At 46.9% G+C, this 20,983-nt stretch overlaps 1 protein-coding gene across 2 annotated transcripts in view; it reads left to right on the top strand.

The window, feature by feature from the left end:
* The window catches only part of GUCY1A1 (guanylate cyclase 1 soluble subunit alpha 1), a 111,778-nt gene extending 92,839 nt beyond the window's left edge, over nt 1–18,939 (top strand). For both annotated transcript variants that reach the window (XM_030191615.1, XM_030191614.1), the window contains one exon: nt 16,623–18,939. In XM_030191615.1, the coding sequence (XP_030047475.1) occupies nt 16,623–16,818 (196 nt within the window). In that variant the 3' untranslated portion in view covers nt 16,819–18,939. The remainder of the gene's footprint in view (nt 1–16,622) is intronic.
* The last annotated feature ends 2,044 nt before the right edge of the window (nt 18,940–20,983 follow it).

Below are 20,983 nucleotides of genomic sequence, written 5' to 3'. Positions count from 1 at the left end.
ATCTATATAAATAATTCTCACCTCCAACGTTCAGTGAAGCACTGAATCTACTGTTCCTAGGGTAGTCTGTCAGGACCACTCACCCTCCTAGGCTGTCACCACCACTCACCCTCACTCATACACCCGCCCTCAGCCACACCCCTTCCGGACATAATTTGCAGCTCCAACGTTCAAATGAGGCCACATTGCTAAACTCCAACTTCCGTCATGGTGTAGATCGCAGGACCCTGCCATCCGCCGCAGGTGGTCTGATTCCTGCTGTACATAATAGTGACGTCAGGAAGAGGGGAGGAGACGCGATGCAGGGAGCAGCCAATCGGCTGCGGTGACTGTCCAATGGGAGGGGCAGGAGTAGCGCTACTCCTCCCTCTGCCTAGGAATCCAATCCACCGACTTCCGCACACAACAAAACAAAACCGCTGATTGTTTTCGCAGCCGGTTAACGTCTCTTGCTCCACAGTGCCTCCGAGCCTCCATGCCCAGCAGCCGCGTCTCCCCGGTGTCCCGGGCCCTGGTCCTGGTCCCAGTCTTTCCTCCCCTGCAGTCTTCCGTTCGTTCCCAGTCACGGTGCTCAAACGACTCGGAGCCCGTACCTGGGCCGCTGAAGCGGTACTCGCTGTGGACAAAAGTGGAGCACATGCACCGGCCAAAGGACGTCACTCGAACCCCTTCCTCCACTCTCTCCCCTGAGGTCACCATCCGCTTCCGACACCCCCGCGAACCCTATCAGACTAAAAACACCTGCGAGCAGCTCCGGAGCCTCATGGTCGGACGCCTCTGCTGCTACGATGCGCTGCTGCAGCGGAACCAGCAGGTGAGTCCTGGAGGAGGAGTATGGACACGGGGGTACATAGGACACAACTTTACAACACTGAAGAAAGACCGAAAGTGGTAAACGGGGGGGGGGGGGGGGGGGGGGGATTGTGAACGAATGAAAGAAATTACAATTTGCCACAGGAAGACATTCGGAATGCCCGCCATTAAGACACAGGGTACATACGATAGGACAGATTTAAAACAATGAAGGGAGTTTTACATTTTGGGGGACGGGTGAGGAGGAAAGTGGTGGGGTGTCCGGATACTGGGCGTTAGGGCCACGGGGGTACATAGAGTTTTGAAAGACGTCAGGAAGCCAAAGTGTGGGAAGGAGGAGGAAAAGCAGGGGAAGAAAGAAGAAGGAGGTGAGGGGCGTAAGGAACAGGGGAGGGGGCCCTGCCGCACACTGTCATTCTCACACACACGCTGTCACACAGACAGTCTCACTCTGTCACACACCCGCACATTCACTCTGGCTCTCTCTCTCATACACTCACACACACTTTCTCATACATACACACTCCCAGGAAAACCTTGCTAGCGCCCGTTTCATTTGTTCCAGAAACGGGCCTTTTTTTACTAGTGCCTTCATATTTTTCTTAAAATTTGTTGTATTGACCATTGTACTTACCTCTACTGGCAGCTTATTCCATAACTCCAGACCAGCAACAGAAAGGGAAAAGGAATGGGACTTGATATACTGCCTTTCTGTGGTTTTTGCAACTACATTCAAAGCGGTTTACATAGTATATACAGGTACTTATTTGTACCTGGGGCAATGGAGAGTTGAGGGGGCCCTTTTGCAGCTCAGCCCCCTCCATCCTATGACTAGAAGCCTTCCCATTGGCTAGATCCTACTACAGCCTCTGCACTGGAAGGGGAGGGGAGCATTGGAGAGCTGTAGTGGGCTAAACTCTGAAAAGTATCCACACATTTAGCTATCCTTCTAGCTTTGAGACAGGTAATGTACAAATTTTTATAATACTGAAAAAATCAAGGCAGTTGGCAGCTTTAGAATCCTGAATAAATTTTTGGGCCCTTGGGAAATGCCTAGTTTGCCTATGTCTTAATCCAGCGCTGAGGAAAGCAACTCTTTCAGAGCCCTGCAATAACTGTATCCCTTCCTGGGCTGATTGATCTCACAGGAGTGAAATTTATATAGGTTACCTCTGCTTAGTGGTGGGCTTCTTTGTCTGTTCTGGCTTTTCAGCATGGTGTGGCTCAATGCTATACCTATGAGCCTTTCTCTGCAAATGCAGGCTGATACCTCTCTTGTCTTTTGAAGGTCTGTAGTTAGTTCAGCAGGCTTTGATCCAGGTAATCTGTGTTTGATTCCCACTGCAGCTCCTTGTGATCTTTGACAAGTCACTTAGGGGCCCTTTTAGTGTAGACGTGTGTTTTGGGTACACGCAGAATCATTTTTCAGTGCACCTGTAAAAAATGCCCTTTTTTATTTTTGACGAAAATGGCGTGCGCCCAATACGCGCATCTGAAAATAAAAATTATTTTTTGGATGCGGGAATCGTACACACACCAAAAATGAAATTACCACAAGAGCCACGCGTTAACCAGGCAGTAACTCCATTTTGGCATGTGTTGGGCATGGGTAGATGCTTACGTAGCTTAGTAAAAGGGCCCTTAACCCTCTATTACCCAGGTACAAAAGCTTAGACTGTGAGCCCAGTAGGGACAGAGAAAGTAGAAAGTACCTGCATATAATGTGGAAATCCTGCTTGCTTCCAAGGAATCAAGAGCTCTGGTGTGTACTGCTGAAGCTCAGCATCCCCAACTCCAATTACTGCCTTGGTTTTGTCAACTCTGCTCACTCTTTCTCATTAGCTGCGTCAGGGGCATCCCGACAATACTAACAGCACATTGAAATTAACCCTATCACTGCTGACAGAAGCAGAATGAGTCCAGCAACTTCTTGTGAGTTCCACTGGCATGATCTGCATGATTCTAATCCAGGTTTTAACATCAGCTGCCGGCAGGATTTGCTTGAGTCTCCCAGCAAGCAGCAGTACATTCGCTTCTGGTTATTTATTTAGCAAAAATATATCCTCCAGTGATCTAAGGGAACCCTACAAATTAGCATTCCAAATATTCAGATTAGCAGGAACAGTACAAAAATCTTGCAATTTGAAAAGGAAGATTGAGCCCCCCATTGGCAACTAGAAAAAAATAATTTAATTTCCACAAATATTGAAGTAACATCATTTAAAGTAGTAAATTTAAAATGAATTGGAGAAAATATTCACCCAATGTGTAATTAAACTCTGGAAATCATTGTCAGAGAATGTAGTAAAAGCACTTAGCTTAGCAGGGTTTAAAAAAGGTTTGCCTAGCTTCCTAAAGGAAAGACAATTGCCTAAAGACAATAAGAAAAGTACAATGGACCTAACCAATTATCGCCCAGTAGCATCTATTCTGCTCATAACCAAACTCATGGAGGGCATAGTGACGAAACAACTCACTGAATACCTAAATAAACACTCAATCCTACACAAGTCTCAATCAGGATTTCGGACGGATCACAGCACTGAAACTGTTCAAGTATCTGCAATGAACTCATTCAAACAAGCAATTGCAACTGGCAACAACATACTCCTCTTACAATTCGACATGTCCAGTGCCTTCGACATGGTAAACCATGGAATACTATTAAACATATTAGAATACTTCGGAGTAGGAGGCACAGTTCTCAAATGGTTCAGAGGATTCCTGACCACAAGATCATACCAAGTAACAACAAACACGGACAGATCAGCCCCATGGATACCTGAATGCGGAGTTCCCCAAGGATCCCCCCTCTCACCAACCCTCGTTAACCTAATGATGATACCTTTAGCTAAACTACTAGCCAATCACAACCTCAACCCCTATATATATGCACACGATGTCACGATCTATATCCCGTTTAAACATGACCTGAATGAAATCACCAACGAGATCAACCAGAGTCTCCAAATCATGCACTCTTGGGCGGATGCATTCCAGCTAAATCTTAACGCAGAAAAAACACAATGTATGATACTCACTTCACAACATAACACAAACAACTTCACCACCATAACCACACCATATTGTTCTCTTCCCATCTCACAAAACTTGAAAATTCTTGGAGTTACTATCGATCGAAACCTCACACTCGATACTCACGTGAAGAATACGACGAAAAAGATGTGCTTTTCCATGTGGAAACTCAAAAGAGTAAAACCTTTCTTCACGAGACACATCTTCCGTACCCTAGTACAGTCAATGGTAATAAGTCACTTGGACTACTGCAACGCACTATACGCTGGCTGCAAAGAACAGACTATCAAAAAACTCCAAACAGCCCAGAATACCGCCACCAGACTCATATTTGGAAAAACTAAATATGAAAGTGCAAAACCCCTAAGAGAGAAACTTCACTGGCTCCCACTCAAGGAACGCATCGCGTTCAAGATATGCACGATTGTACACAAAATCATCCACGCAGACGCCCCAACTTACATGCTAAACCTCGTGGACCAAATGCCAAAAGATCAGCCCGCAAATTCCTCAATCTGCACTTCCCTAGCTGTAAAGGACTAAAATACAAGCTGCTACATGCCACTACCTTCTCCTACATGAGTACGCAACTGTGGAACGCATTACCTAATGATTTGAAAACAATCGACGAAATAACCAGTTTTCCCAAATCTCTGAAGACTTATCTCTTCAATAAGGCCTACAAGGAAAATCCATAGACTCAATAAACCACTTCGCCAACCCAATCCAGTTAAGAATGTCTACCTGCCATACTCTCCCACCTAACTCTTTTCTTTTCCCTACTTAATCTTGTTACATCACTAACTGTATCTGATATCCTGGAATGACAACACCATTAGAAAACTCTGTAAGCCACATTGAGCCTGCAAATAGGTGGGAAAATGTGGGATACAAATGCAATTAAATAAATAAATAAAAGTCCATAAGCCATTATTAAAATGGACTTAGGGAAAATCCTCTGCTTATTTCTAGGATAAGCAGCATAAAATGTACTATTTGGGGATCTTGCCAGGTACTTGTAACCTGGATTGGCCACTGATGGAAACAGGATGTTGGGCTTGATGGACTTTCACTCTGTCCCAGTATGGCAGTATTTAGGTCTCAAAGTCAAGATGTCAAAATATAATAGGAGAGCCAGTCTGGACTCCTACAGAGGCTCTTTAAACTTTACATTGCACTTAGATATTTAAACAAAAATAAAATTAAAAAAGTCTCCTCTCTTAACCATTCCTGACTCAAGCTCATATTTGTGTTTAACTAAGTTACACATAATATATCAGCATAAAGCCAAACCTCAACATACACTCATGTACACATCATAAAATAATTTTTTTCCATGAATAGTTCTTAAGAAATCTCTAAATTTTGCATCAGGTATAAAGGTACATTCCTTGAGCTATATTCGAGCCTGGAAGATGATACACCTTCACAAGCAGTGGCAAATTTTCTCTGGGGCTCAAAGGATCAATCAAACATTTCTTACGCAATTTCAGTCCTGAAATAGAATATCATTTTCATAACTAATCACTCGCAAACTCTTAACTTTCAACATGTTTGGAATTTCCATTTTCTAGAACAAATACTCTTTAATAAGAACTGTTTTTGAAAGTCTGTTAACCTTCTACTTGCTATTTACAGATCTCCATTTCCTAGGAAACATTATCTAGCCAAACCTTTTGGGAGCTGACCTTCAAGAAAAATGCACCAACCTTATCCTGCAAAGATTTAATTCAGGAATTAGACATACTTTCAGATCCATTATAGCTCTTCACCATATCTCTACAGCAATTTTAACTGGAGGCTCATCTGCAGAGGAAAACACTAAGAGATGTAGCGTAGTTACTAACATGAGTTGGGGGGATTAATGCATGATAGTTACCACTTAACATGTATTAAATGGCAAAATCATGTCTTATTTTTACTGCAACATGTTAATTTAAGGCAACATACATCGCAAAATGAGATCCAATGCATGCATTGTACCCCACTATTATGCAAATTGAATAGTACAGCTTGCATTGCAGTTAGCAAGCTGCATTATTCTAGTAAAAATAATGGCAACTTTGATTTTTCTCTCCAGGAATGATGGCAATGTAATGCTCATGGGGCATTATAGAGGCCAATGCATAGTGGAGTGTGGACAGCTGGTAACCCCAGTAAATAACACTTTTGAATACATGGGGTGTACTAGCATTACTGCACCAGCTTCTATTTTTGTACCTGGGGCAATGGAGGGTTAGCTGAGTTGCACAGGGTCACAAGGAAATATAGTGGGAATCAAACCCAGTTGCCCAGATTCTCAACCCATTCCACTAACCATTAGGCTACTGCTTCATAACATTTAAAGCAGAAAGATATTGTCAGTTCTAAGTCTCACTCTGGTGTCATTTGAGATTTTGCCTACAATCCCGTGGGAAACCTGCAGCAACTTCCATCCCCAAGGAATCCTGTAAACTTGGAAGTCATACCCGCAGGATTTCCGCAATCCCCATTCCTGTGCAGCACTCAAATCAGAAGACTTCCAAACCAGAAACATTGGATCAATATTTTCAGAGAATCAAGATTTCCAAAAATTCTCCATTACTTTCTGTGGGAAACATTTAACATTTTAAGTGTTTGAATGCTAAAACATGCTCCATTGCAAAAGTACCCCCCCCCCCCCCCCTTCACTCTTCTAACACTTTACCACAGAGCAACACAGTAAGCAGAAGCATCTGAAAAAGGATGGTGGCATTCATACAATGCTGTACCCACTCGAAAACACACCCCCCCCCCCCAAATACATCCATACTCTCAGATGCAATTACCCACCTCCACATACACACAGATGCCTTACCCCTCAAATACACTCCCACATCCCAAATACTGTCATATACACCCGCATCCTCTCACATGCAACTCTACCCACTTCCCATCTTATACGCCCCACCTTATGACTCCCACGTATACCCATATTCTGCATTCCTCCCGTCTCCCCATAGCACAACCCCCACCCACATACAAACCTCAACTTATTCAGTGGGCCTTATTTACTAAGAACATACATTAATAGTGATAACGTGGTAATATGGTATCATACTTTAGTACATCTAGTCTTGTGTTGAAAAACATTTCCTAAACCATGCCTCTGCTTGCTGACCTTGAAATATTATGAAGGTCATTTTAAAAGCATCTCTACATTTAAATAGCAGCATTTACATGTGTAGATTGGCTACATGTGTAAGTGGCAGTTTTAGAAAGTTGCTGTCTACGTGTGGTTAGGCGGAGCAGCAAATTGTATGTGTATTTCTCATTTTATAATGGAAGTAAACATATATTTTACACAATTTTACCACCAGCTTTCACACTAGCTCAAAGACATGCACAGGATTTATAAAAGTGCTTGTTTCAGCTGGGGTTCAAAGAAAGGATATGAATTTTCCTGGTCCATGCTATGTGTGTTGCCAGTGGTATTGAAATAATTATATTTATTGGAAAAGAGACACGGCTGCCATATTGGTCTGTGTTAATGGAGAGATTCCAGGAAATGATTCCAGGATATGCCACCAATCTCGTGCTGCCAAAAGTTAGTGGAAACAAAGCATCTTTCTTAGTAGTATGGTTATCCTGGTCAACAAACTATAGATGAATTCTTAATATTAAACTGTTTACAAATTTTAAAAACACTGATTCATTTTTATGTTTGTTTTAACTTCCAAAGATGAAGGTCAACTGAAAATGTTCCTTAATGTAAGCTCGCATGTGATCAAGTTTAGAAAAAGCATCTCAAGTGTGTCCTGATATAGGAATGCTGTAACAGGAAGCACTGGACATTTTTTTATTAATGCTGTCAGGACACTTGGCAAGCAGAGATATGCAGTCATCCTGCTCTAAAATAAGACTGATTCTGGGAAAATATGAGAAAATCTTTTTTTCATAAGTACATAGATGGATTTCCCATGCAACTGCATAGAGAGACTATTGAACTAAATTTGGGACCGTTTTACTAAAGGGTGTTAAGCCCTAATACTGTTTAATGCCTGAAAGAAGGTTTACCACAAAACACATTAAAGTGTTTTGCAATAATTTCCCCTTTTCCGTGTGCTAACCGCACATTATTTCTTTTAAAATATTTTTTGGGTCGGGACGTGTCATGGACATGGAACTGTCCAGCTGTCGCATTCGCATTAGCATGCACTAATTGGATAAAGCAGACTTAAAGTGGGAACACTTAGCACCTCCTAAATAGGAGGCGTAAGTGCTTCTGGATTAAGTTTAACTTTTTTTGTAGGTCCCGCATGACAATTTGAAAAATTAGCACGGGACCTGCAAAAAAAATGTTTAAAAAGTCTTTAAAATTTTTTTTTGTTACATTTGTACCCCATGCTTTCCCACTCATGGCAGGCTCAATGCAGCTTACATATACAGGGCAATGGAGGGTTAAGTGACTTGCCCAGAGTCACAAGGAGCTGCCTGTACCTGAAGTGGGAATCGAACTCAGTTCCCCAGGACCAGAGTCCACCACCCTAACCACTAGGCCACTCCTCCACTCATACACTGATACACATTAAATCTGGGCTTAGCACACGGAAACTCCCACGATAAAACATCTTGGGGCCATTGTTCACACCAGGGGAGTTGCTGAGTCTGGATATTCAATGTTGTTTCCGCTGACCGGCATTGAATATCCAGTTTATTTTTGGCCAGTTTAAAGATAACTGGCTAAGTGAGACTTAGCCGGCTATCTTTAAACTGGCTATCTTCCACCCTAGCACGTGGCATTTCTGGCGCTAACGGAAATATTCTGAAAATATTTCTGCAGTGGGTTAGCGCGGGAGCTCTCACCGTCACCTCAATGGGTTTCAGTAAGTGCTCCCCCCCCCCCCCCCCCCCCCCCCACACACACACACACACACACACACATGGCCACATGATAAGTTCAGTGTTATTGCATGGCCATTTCTTTTTTGGGCCTTTTTGCCCAGTGCAGTATAGAGGGCCTCAGCATTCAGGAAAAATGGCCGCCGCCACTACCACAGGGCCCCTTTTATCGCAGCTTGGTAAAAGGACCTCATAATCAGTTGGCGGAGCCCCATGACCTGGAGTGTGTCTCATGGTCCCCAAAGTGATGATCATTTTACTCCTTGCAAGTTTGAGGCAAAGCTTAGTACTCCTGGCTGTGACATTAGTTTTATACATAAAGGAGTTTATTAAGGGGCAAAGTTATCAACATGGACTACTGTTAAGTCAGATTATTTTACCGCAAGTTGAATTATTTTAGCACTGCATTGGGATCTTGTGCTAATAGTATGACTTGTGGTAAAATAAACCCCATTAAACAGTAGCCCACACTGATAACTTTAGCCCTAACTGAGTTCCGTTCAGTCATAGCCAAAGATAGGTTCAGGTAACTGTTCACAGAGCTTTCTCCAAATCTCTCTCCCTATAGTATTCGAGTGCCAGGTTTAAAGAAGAATTCACCCCCAATGCCAACGATATTTGTGAAACGTTTATGGCAAGGGTAGTGTATGGATTCTTAACTAGAATTACACACACTTATGTACCTTGTTTGGTCAGAGATGGGAAACCTTTTTATTCATATCCATATCTGTATTGCTCATGCAGAGCTTAATAAAAGATTTACGTTTATTTAAAAAATCAAACAGTATATCTATTCGATGAAATACTCCAACCTAGTAATAATAATAAAAACAACAATAATAGACACTGTCAGTTTGAAATAAAATAGAATTTTTCTTTTCCTTTAGTTCTGTGTGTCTTTCCCAGATAAATATTGTTGAATTCTCCGAGGACAAGCAGGCTGCTTGTTCTCACGACTGGGTGACGTCCGCGGCAGCCCCCACCAACCGGAAAAAAGCTTCGCGGGACGGTCAGCACGCAGGGCACGCCCACCGCGCATGCGCGGCCGTCTTCCCGCCCGTGCGCGACCGCTCCCGCCAGTTCCTTTTTTTCCGCGTCTGGAGAGAGTCGTGCCCCGCCGCTCTCTCTGTTTCAGCCGCCGGATTTTCGATCGCGTTTACGCCGATCGTGCTTTTCTTTGTTTATTTCGGTTTAGTTACCGTCCGGTTTCTTTTTAAAAAAAAAAAAAAAAAAAAGAAAGAAACCCTGCGCGTGTGGAGCACGCGCTCCCTTTTTTCCCTCGCTTCCAGCGGGGACGCTGCGTTGCGGCCTAGTGGCCGCACGGTCGTTTTCCTTTTTCGTGGTGTGATTTCAGCCACCATTGACGACTTTGACTTCGCCGACGCGATTTTTCCGTCGATGTCCTCGAAGGTCCCGAGTGGATTTAAAAAGTGTGGTCGCTGCGGCCGGCCGATCTCGCAGACCGACACCCACGCTTGGTGCCTCCAGTGCCTCGGGCCGGAGCACAATATCAAGTCGTGTTCTCTGTGTCTCGGTCTCCGGAAACGGACTCAGGTTGCGAGGCAAGTTCTGCGGGACCGTCTTTTTGGAACTTGCGCCGGCCCCTCGACGTCGACCTCGAAGGCATCGGTATCGACGCCCGGCCCTTCGGTACCGGTATCGATGCCCGAGACATCGGCACCGATGGCAGCGACCCCAGGAGAACAGGTCCCGTCGGCCAGCCGGTCCTCCGGTGAGAGTGGGGGTGAGAGGCCGCGTGGGCAGTCGGCCCCGGTCACTCCCTCAACTCGTGGGCCACGGGACCGAACCCTGTCTGACCCGGTACCTCGAGACCGAGGGGGATCGACCTCCTCCTCCTCCATGCCTTCCGGCGCCGGTGACGGGCATCGTAAGAAAGATAAGAAGCGTCGTCACCGGTCGCCCTCGGTGCATCCGGATATCGGAGAGGAGGCGACGCCGAAGCGTCATCGTCGAGAGGAGAGGTCTCCGTTGGTTGTGGAGGTACCGACGCGTTGGGGTTCCGGCACCTTGGTGCCGTCTCCTGGCCCCCAGCAGCTTCTGGCGCCGACACCCCTACCGGCCCCACCGCCTTTCCCGGCAGCGGGCCTGGACGAGTGCCTCATAGCCATCCTTCCGGGGATCCTGGAAGGGCTGATGCGCCAGGCTGTGCCGGCGCCGGGGGTGCTTGCGCCCTCGGCGCCGATGACTGTGGCGCCAGCGAGCTCTAGCCCGGCGCCGGGGCCGTCGACACCGCCGCCGCTTGCGGTGCCGGTCTCGACCGCCACGCAGGTGGAGTCCCCGTCGACGTCGATGGAGGGAGCTCCGTCCCCGCCGGCGCGGGAGTCCACCGCTCGACGACACCGAGACCTTGGTGCCTCGACGTCGAGCCAGGCCCGGTTCAGGACTCAGCTGCATGAGCTTATGTCCGACACCGAGGATGAGGACTCGTGGGGGGAAGAGGAGGACCCTAGATATTTCTCCTCAGAGGAGTCTACGGGCCTTCCCTCGGACCCCACGCCTTCACCGGAGAGGAAACTCTCACCTCCTGAGAGTCTCTCCTTTGCCTCCTTTGTGCGGGATATGTCTATTAGCATTCCCTTCCCCGTGGTCTCTGTGGAAGGGCCGAGATGCTCGAGGTCCTCGACTATCCATCACCACCTAGAGAGTCCTCCACGGTGCCGCTGCACAATGTCCTTAAGGAGACGCTGCTTCGGAACTGGGTGCGACCATTAACTAACCCCACCATTCCCAAGAAAGCAGAGTCCCAGTACAGGATCCACTCCGACCCAGAGCTAATGCGGCCACAATTGCCCCATGACTCAGCGGTCGTGGATTCTGCTCTCAAGAGGGCACGGAGTTCGAGGTATACCGCCTCGGCGCCCCCGGGGCGGGAGTCTCGCACTCTGGACTCGTTTGGGAGGAAGGCCTACCAATCCTCCATGCTCGTGACCCGCATCCAATCATACCTGCTCTATATGAGCATTCACATGCGGACCTATGTGCAGCAACTGGCGGACCTGGTCGAGAAGCTCCCGCCGGAGCAGTCCAGGCCTTATCAGGAGGTGGTCAGGCAGCTGAAGGCGTGCAGAAAGTTCCTGTCCAGGGGTATCTATGACACCTGTGACGTGGCATCTCGTGCTGCGGCCCAAGGTATAGTGATGCGCAGGCTCTCATGGCTGCGTGCCTCTGACCTGGACAACCGCACCCAGCAGAGACTGGCCGACGTCCCTTGCCGGGGGGATAACATTTTTGGTGAGAAGGTCGAGCAGATGGTGGACCAACTGCATCAGCGGGAAACCGCTCTCGACAAGCTCTCCCACCGGGCGCCTTCAGCATCCACCTCCACAGGTGGACGTTTTTCCCGGGCCCGGCAGGCTGCACCCTATTCTTTTGCGAAGCGTAGGTACAACCAGCCGGCCCGAAGGCCTCGTCAGGCACAGGGACAGCCCCAGCGCGCTCGTTCTCGTCAACAGCGTGCGCCTAAGCAGCCCCCTGCGCCTCCACAGCAAAAGCCGGGGACGGGCTTTTGACTGGATCCACGGGAACATAGCCGCCCTACAAGTGTCCGTACCGGACGATCTGCCGGTCGGAGGGAGGTTAAAATTTTTTCACCAAAGGTGGCCTCTCATAACCTCCGACCAGTGGGTTCTCCAAATAGTGCGGTGCGGATACGCCCTGAATTTGGCCTCCCTGCCTCCAAATTGTCCTCCGGGAGCTCAGTCTTTCAGCTCCCATCACAAGCAGGTACTTGCAGAGGAACTCTCCGCCCTTCTCAGCGCCAATGCGGTCGAGCCCGTACCACCCGGGCAGGAAGGGCAGGGATTCTATTCCAGGTACTTCCTTGTGGAAAAGAAAACAGGGGGGATGCGTCCCATCCTAGACCTGAGAGGCCTGAACAAATTCCTGGTCAAAGAAAAGTTCAGGATGCTTTCCTTGGGCACCCTTCTGCCAATGATTCAGAAAAACGATTGGCTATGTTCCCTGGATTTAAAGGACGCATATACTCACATACCGATACTGCCAGCTCACAGACAGTATCTCAGATTCCGCCTGGGCGCACGGCACTTTCAGTATTGTGTGCTGCCCTTTGGGCTCGCCTCTGCCCCACGAGTGTTTACCAAGTGCCTCGTGGTGGTAGCGGCCTACCTACGCAAGCTGGGAGTGCACGTGTTCCCATATCTCGACGATTGGCTGGTCAAGAACACCTCGGAGGCAGGAGCCCTCCGGTCCATGCAGTGCACTATTCAGCTTCTGGAGCTGCTGGGGTTTGTGATAAATTACCCAAAGTCCCATCTCCAGCCAACCCAGTCTCTGGAATTCATAGGAGCTCTGCTGAATACCCAGACGGCTCAGGCCTACCTTCCCGAAGCGAGGGCCACCAATCTCCTGGCCCTGGCTTCGCAGACCAGAGCGTCTCAGCAGATCACAGCTCGGCAGATGTTGAGACTTCTGGGTCATATGGCCTCCACAGTTCATGTGACTCCCATGGCTCGTCTTCACATGAGATCTGCTCAATGGACCCTAGCTTCCCAGTGGTTCCAAGCCACCGGGAATCTAGAAGATGTCATCCGCCTCTCCACCAGTTGCCGCACTTCACTGCTCTGGTGGACCATCCGGACCAATTTGACACTGGGACGTCCATTTCAAATTCCGCAGCCCACGAAAGTGTTGACGACGGATGCATCTCGCCTGGGGTGGGGAGCTCATGTCGATGGGCTTCACACCCAGGGTCTGTGGTCCCTCCAGGAAAAGGATCTGCAGATCAACCTCCTGGAGCTCCGAGCGATCTGGAACGCACTGAAGGCTTTCAGAGATCGGCTGTCCTGCCAAATTATCCAAATTCGGACAGACAATCAGGTTGCAATGTATTACGTCAACAAGCAGGGGGGCACCGGATCTCGCCCCCTGTGTCAGGAGGCCGTCGGGATGTGGCGTTGGGCGTGTCGGTTCGGCATGCTCCTCCAAGCCACGTACCTGGCAGGCGTAAACAACAGTCTGGCCGACAGACTGAGCAGAGTCATGCAACCGCACGAGTGGTCGCTCCATTCCAGAGTGGTACGCAAGATCTTCCGAGAGTGGGGCACCCCCTCGGTGGATCTTTTCGCCTCTCAGACCAACCACAAGCTGCCTCTGTTCTGTTCCAGACTTCAGACACACGGCAGGCTAGCGTCAGATGCCTTTCTCCTTCATTGGGGGACCGGCCTCCTGTATGCTTATCCTCCCATACCTTTGGTGGGGAAGACCTTACTGAAGCTCAAGCAAGACCGCGGCGCCATGATTCTGATAGCGCCCTTTTGGCCCCGTCAGATCTGGTTCCCTCTTCTTCTGGAGTTGTCCTCAGAAGAACCGTGGAGATTGGAGTGTTTTCCGACTCTCATTTCGCAGAACGACGGAGCGTTGCTGCACCCCAACCTTCAATCCCTGGCTCTCACGGCCTGGATGTTGAGGGCGTAGACTTCGCTGCGTTGGGTCTGTCTGAGGGTGTCTCCCGGGTCTTGCTTGCCTCTAGGAAGGATTCCACTAAAAAGAGTTACTTTTTCAAGTGGAGGAGGTTTGTCGTTTGGTGTGAGAGCAAGGCCCTAGAACCTCGTTCTTGCCCTGCACAGAACCTGCTTGAATACCTTCTGCACTTATCAGAGTCTGGCCTCAAGACCAACTCAGTAAGGAATCACCTTAGTGCGATTAGTGCTTACCATTATCGTGTGGAAGGTAAAGCCATCTCTGGAGTGCCTTTAGTCGTTCGATGAAACCTCCTTTTGAGCCACTGAATTCCTGCCATCTGAAGTACTTGACCTGGAAGGTCATTTTCTTGGTGGTAGTTACTTCAGCTCGTAGGGTCAGTGAGCTTCAAGCCCTGGTAGCTCATGCTCCGTATACCAAATTTCATCATAACAGAGTAGTGCTCCGCACCCACCCAAAGTTCCTGCCGAAGGTGGTGTCGGAGTTCCATCTTAACCAGTCAATTGTCTTGCCAACATTCTTCCCCAGGCCGCATACCCGCCCTGCTGAACGTCAGTTGCACACATTGGACTGCAAGAGAGCATTGGCCTTCTACTTGGAGCGGACACAGCCCCACAGACAGACCGCCCAATTGTTTGTTTCTTTCGACCCTAACAGGCTAGGGGTCGCTGTCGGGAAACGCACCATCTCCAATTGGCTAGCAGATTGCATTTCCTTCACTTACGCCCAGGCTGGGCTGGCTCTTGAGGGTCATGTCACGGCTCATAGTGTCAGAGCCATGGCAGCGTCAGTGGCCCACCTGAAGTCAGCCACTATTGAAGAAATTTGCAAGGCTGCGACATGGTCTTCTGTCCACACATTCACATCACATTACTGCCTCCAGCAGGATACCCGACGCGACAGTCGGTTCGGGCAGTCGGTGCTGCAGAATCTGTTTGGGGTGTAAATCCAACTCCACCCTCCAGGACCCGAATTTATTCTGGTCAGGCTGCACTCTCAGTTAGTTGTTCTTCGTAGGTCAATTTCTGTTATACCCTCGCCGTTGCGAGGTTCAATTGACCTGGGTTCTTGTTTTGAGTGAGCCTGAGAGCTAGGGATACCCCAGTCGTGAGAACAAGCAGTCTGCTTGTCCTCGGAGAAAGTGAATGATACATACCTGTAGCAGGTGTTCTCCGAGGACAGCAGGCTGATTGTTCTCACCTACCCTCCCTTCTCCCCTTTGTAGTTGTGTGTTTCATCTTTTTGCTAGTCATTCAACTGGCGGGAGCGGTCGCGCACGGGCGGGAAGACGGCCGCGCATGCGCGGTGGGCGTGCCCTGCGTGCCGACCGTCCCGCGAAGCTTTTTTCCGGTTGGTGGGGGCTGCCGCGGACGTCACCCAGTCGTGAGAACAATCAGCCTGCTGTCCTCGGAGAACACCTGCTACAGGTATGTATCATTCACTAATCCTAGTAAAATGTATGAAACTTCCTCAGTGTGCTTTATTCTTGTCTTATGCGGTATAAGGAAGAGAATAATTTTGTTATTTTTCTTCAGAATGGCCATAATACCTGCAGCTGATATAGAGCCTGGTTTTCCTTTTCGATTTTACTTTCAGGGGAGAGGGGAACAGCAACCATTGGGGGTTAAGGAGGGCTCATGCCTTAATTCCTCCTGTGGTCAGCTGCTCGGGCAGGCACCTTTTTCTATCTTGGACCTGACTGAAACAGGTCTAGATAAAAACGTCCTCCTTTTTAGTCATGGATTTATTTATTTATTTGTAGCATTTGTATCCCAAGTTTTCCCACCAATTTGCAGGCTCAATGTGGCTTACATTTGCCGTAATGGCGGTTGCCATTTCCGGGTAACAGAATTACAAATGGTGTTGCGTTAAGGTGCGTACATACATGGTAACATACATGGAACATATACATGGAACATATACCATGTGCATACATACATGGTAAAGAAGAATATATTATGGTATTGCATGAAGGTTCCTGAGTAATAATTGGATTATAACATACATTAGGTTGTCGACTATGGAGAGATCATTTGAAAATCACAATGGGATGTCGTACTTTTGGGCTCTCCCTAATCCCTTCCAAAACACGCCCCCTTGTTATTTGGACGAACTTCAGTATGAAACGCCAAATTCTTGACTTTCCAAAGAATTGGGATTTGGGCATTTTTAACAGATGGATATTTTTTTTTAGACATTTTGAGACATCCATCTGCTTTGAAAATGAGCACCATATTTTTTTTTATTTCTGGTTCCATTTTCCTTTACATGATTTTTAATTATTCAGTTTTAGATTGCTTATTGTTTGATTCTATTTTATGTGTATATATTTGTAAAAATAAATAATGAGCATTCACTGCCTCTATAATTATTTTTAGGAGCACAAGCTTTTCTTGATTTCTGTCATAATGCTCTTCTCTCCCCCCCCCCCCCCCTTTTTTTTTTAAATATAGACTGTTGAAAGATTATTCAGGCTTCAGGTTTACACCTCGATCCAGGGGAGAACTTCCACCAAACTTCCCAAAGGAAATTCCTGGGATTTGCTATTTCCTAGATGCCTACCACCAAGGAAAAAATCCAAAGATGTGGTTTCAGAAGAAAGATTTTGAAGACGGTAACGCAAATTTCTTGGGGAAAGCAAAAGGATAGTGTTCATTTTACAGTCTTACTCTGTATTTAGAAATTTATTTTGTAAATCTGTAGCTTTTTGTATCTGTATAAATGAAAATTAATTAAACAATATATGAAACGTATAAAAGCACTTTAATGTATGTGATAGATTACAAACACCTGAAAGCCAGTATTAAAATTTCAGGAGCTGTATCACAAACTACTAAGAGAATATAATCTGAAGAAAATAAACATCTACATTGCTTTTCTAAAATGTGCCACAAAAAGGACATTTATACATTATAGCAAACTGCACATCTTAAAATCTGCATGTGCTGCGCAATATAGTTTAGATACATTGTACATATCATGATATGTAATGTATCATGAATTTAGGAGTCAATTCAATAAAGCGTTCTCCAACTTAGGCACCTAGGGTCTGATATTCAGACCATGGGCGTTAGCCCGGCTAGCTACCGCGGTCACCGCTAAACCCTGTTTGCAGTGACTGGCAATGAATATCCAGTTTATTTTTGTTTGGTTAGACAATAACTGGCTATATTGATATTCAGGCTTAGCCAATTATCTTCTGACCGGCCAAAGATATCCCACATATTCACACGGCCAAATATAGCCGCTAAACTGGGGCTGAAAATCAGTGGATAGCCAATTATGTCAGCCGATATAACCGGCTATCAATTAGCCACTAACTGGTGATATTCAGTGGGACATAGTCAGCTATCCCCCCGCTGGATATCTTCGGATAGCTGGTTATGGATCATTTAACCAGCCAGGTGCCGATCCTGGTTGGTTAAATGCTTTTGAATTTCGAGGGGGCTAAAGTTAGGGCGCTCAGCTAGTATTCTGTAATGGCACATCAGCGTGCATAGGGGACCTTTTTTCCAAACTGTGGTAAACATTGGCCTTAACGCATCCTTACCAGCATCATTCCTGTGCGCTAAGGTCATTTTTATCACATAGGTAAAATGGCCGCTTTTTCTATTTTTTGAATTAATGGCCACAAGCGGTAAGGGCTGACGCACTAACCATGTGCTGATCGGTTAGCGAGCGGCAGTGTAGCTGTGCTATCCAGTTAGTTCAGAACATGCCTACTTTCCACCCGACCCACCTCCAATGTTAAAAAAATAACCCCCCCCCCCCCCCCCCCCAATATTCAAAACCATTTAACCGGCCAGAAACGGCACCTGGCTGGTTAATTGGCATTAACCAGCTATCCAGCGAGATTCTGCGGGGGGTAACCCACTGAATATTCCTGGTTAGCGGCATGGAGATAACCAGCTATATCGCACGATATAGCCGGCTATCCCCAAAAGTTCAGCACATAGCAAACTATTATATGCTATTATATCAGGCTGCGGAAATAGCTGAAATATCTTTGGCCGCTTTAAACAGAACACGCTATCTACAAATATTAATTTAGCCGGTTTATCCAGATATTCAATACTGGTCACTGGAAATGGCCTAGCATCGAATATCTGGGCTGACCGCCGACCACGGGAGTTAGCCAGGCTCCCTCCCATGATCTCAATATCTGCCCCAAAATCTATATTGTAGCGCGTGGGAAGCCTGCGCCGATTATAAAATTACTGCAGGATGCCTGAGCGTGCTCGATAAGGCCTTTTTTGCTGCAGGAAGCACGCATTAATGCTTACCACAGATTAGTAAAAGGACCCCATAATCTGTTATAAAATACTAGCGTAAGTTGACATCTAGGTGTCCAACTTTAGGCGCGACCACTTATGCCATGTCTATGGCGGTTATAAATGGGTGTGCCTAAGTGCTGCAGTTGTGCGCAAATGGGAATATTCTATAAAGCCTATGCCAAAATTGTAGGAACGCCCATGACCCAATTATGCCCCACCCATGGGAACACCCCCTTTGCAGTTAGGTGCCCAGCTATAGAATAGCTCTTAATGCACTTACATGCATACCTGCCTTTACCCACATTTTGGCGCTCAACTATCGTTATCTCCCATTTGCCTGCCTATAGTTGGGCAACTGAATGGCGCCTAACTTAAGGCACCCTACATAGAATTACCCCCTTAGGACCAAATTTTATGTATGTCGCCTAAAAAAAATCAGCGCCAAAAAATTTTGCTTAGTGCTATTCTATAAACTCCACCTAAAGTTAGGCACGGTTTATAGAATATGCCTAGCGCTTGTTCCTGTGACTAAATTTAGTTGCGGCCATGTACATCAAATAAAACCTGGTGTAAATGCCCATACCTAACTTTAGGCATGGACCGGGTTATTTTATAACACTGCGCGTAAATTTTAGGAATGCCCACGACCCACCCATGCTCCTTCTATGGCCATGCCTCCTTTTGAGATCCACGTGCTAGAATTTACACCGATACGCTTAGCGAGTAGTGCACGTAAATTCTAATTAGTCCCATTTACTGCCGACGGTTGCTTGTTAACATCCAGTTATCGGCTGATTGGCTCGTTACTCAATTAAGTTACACACGTAACTCTAGACACCATACATAGAATCCAGGGGTTAGTGTAGAACACGTGTAGAAGTTGCAGTGTGGTGAGCTGATTATGCAAAGATGAGTAAGGTTCAGGTTTCTTCAATCAAGTTCTCCTATAAAATGAAGTTGTTTTATCATGATCTGTATACAACATATTGCATCGCTGAATTGTAAGTGCAAATGTTTGGGCATTTGGCCCTCTGAACTTTATTCCATCTGAAACAAAGAACTTAACATCAGAGTCAAGCAATATTCTTGGAGGTTATTTTTACACTGCATTATAAAAGTCATTTTCCTGATCCTGTATGTCCAAGCAATAAATGTGTACATGTGCTCTCCGTTGTTTGTTTCATTGTTTATTGCTAAAATTATGCATTTCTTTCACAAACTGTGATGGCCTTAGTGACGTAGTACTGCAGGGGCGTATCTGGACTTCGCCGGTAGGGGGGTCCAGAGCCGAGGTGAGGGGGCACATTTTAGCCTCCCCCCCGGCGACCGCCGCCAGAACCACTTCCAACAACTGTTGCCCGCCCAATGACCCTCTCGACCCCCCACCCGCTGTCGCTTACCTATGCTGGCGGGGGACCCCAACCCCTGCCAGCCGAAGCCGTCATACTTCGTACGTTTGTTTTCTTCTTTCTGACGTCCTGCACACATCCTGCACGTTGTGTACGTTCAGGACGTCAAAGACGAGTCAGACTCAGAAAGAAGAAAACAAACGAACGAAGGACGACGGCTTCGGCTGGCGGGGGTTGGGGTCCCCCGCCAGCAAAGGTAGGCGATGGCTGGTTGGCGGCAGGAGGGGGGGTTGTGAGGGCCGTCGGTAGGGGGGTCCAGGGCCAAATCTACGGGGGCCCTGGCCCCCGTGGCCCCATTACAGATACGCCCCTGCGTAGTAGGCTATGATCACAGGTGACCACAGCTCCTTGTCATGCACAATAGAATGCGCATTCGTCTGACACAATGTGGAAAATGTCAACATTTCCCTTGCAATTTCACGTCACTTTTCACCCAAAATGAGAGAAAAAATACTGAAATTTGTTGTTGTTTTTTTTTTCTGTGTTATCAATAGTGTGCCCTGTTGCTCAATATGTGCACTAATGCTCAATAACGTATACATCTGTGGTGGCGTGGCTAGCAGCCAGCTGCAGGACTTCATGAAAACGTGGCACATACACCAAATAGACTGTAGTAAGCTCTTGTTGCTTCACAGGCTTAGTCCTTTTAAATAGAGTTTCTCTCGCTTTCAAAAAGGTTTGGATAATTTCCTAAAAGAAAAGTCATTATTAATATGGACTTGGGAAAATCCATGTACTGTTTGCCGTGGGATTGGTGGCGTGGCTATCAATCAAAGAACGTATCACTTTCAAAATCTGCACGACTGTTCATAAAATTATTTACGGCCAGGCACCGGGATACATGACAGACCTCATCGACCTGCCAACCAGAAACACCACAAAATCTGCACGATCATACCTAAACCTCCACTACCCAAGCAGCAAAGGACTCAAATACAAATCCACCTATGCATCCAGCTTTTCCTACTTAAATGCACAACTATGGAACGCACTGCCAAAAGCAGTAAAAACTATGTTCGGCCACCTAAATTTCCGGAAAGCACTAAAGATAGACCTGTTCAGAAGAGCATACCCCACTGACCCAACATAAAAAGACCTGGATACCTGCGACACAACGTAACCATAGACCGT

The sequence above is a fragment of the Microcaecilia unicolor genome, chromosome 2 (assembly GCF_901765095.1).
Source record: "Microcaecilia unicolor chromosome 2, aMicUni1.1, whole genome shotgun sequence".
Taxonomy (NCBI): domain Eukaryota; kingdom Metazoa; phylum Chordata; class Amphibia; order Gymnophiona; family Siphonopidae; genus Microcaecilia; species Microcaecilia unicolor.
This window is presented reverse-complemented; position numbering and strand designations above follow the sequence as displayed.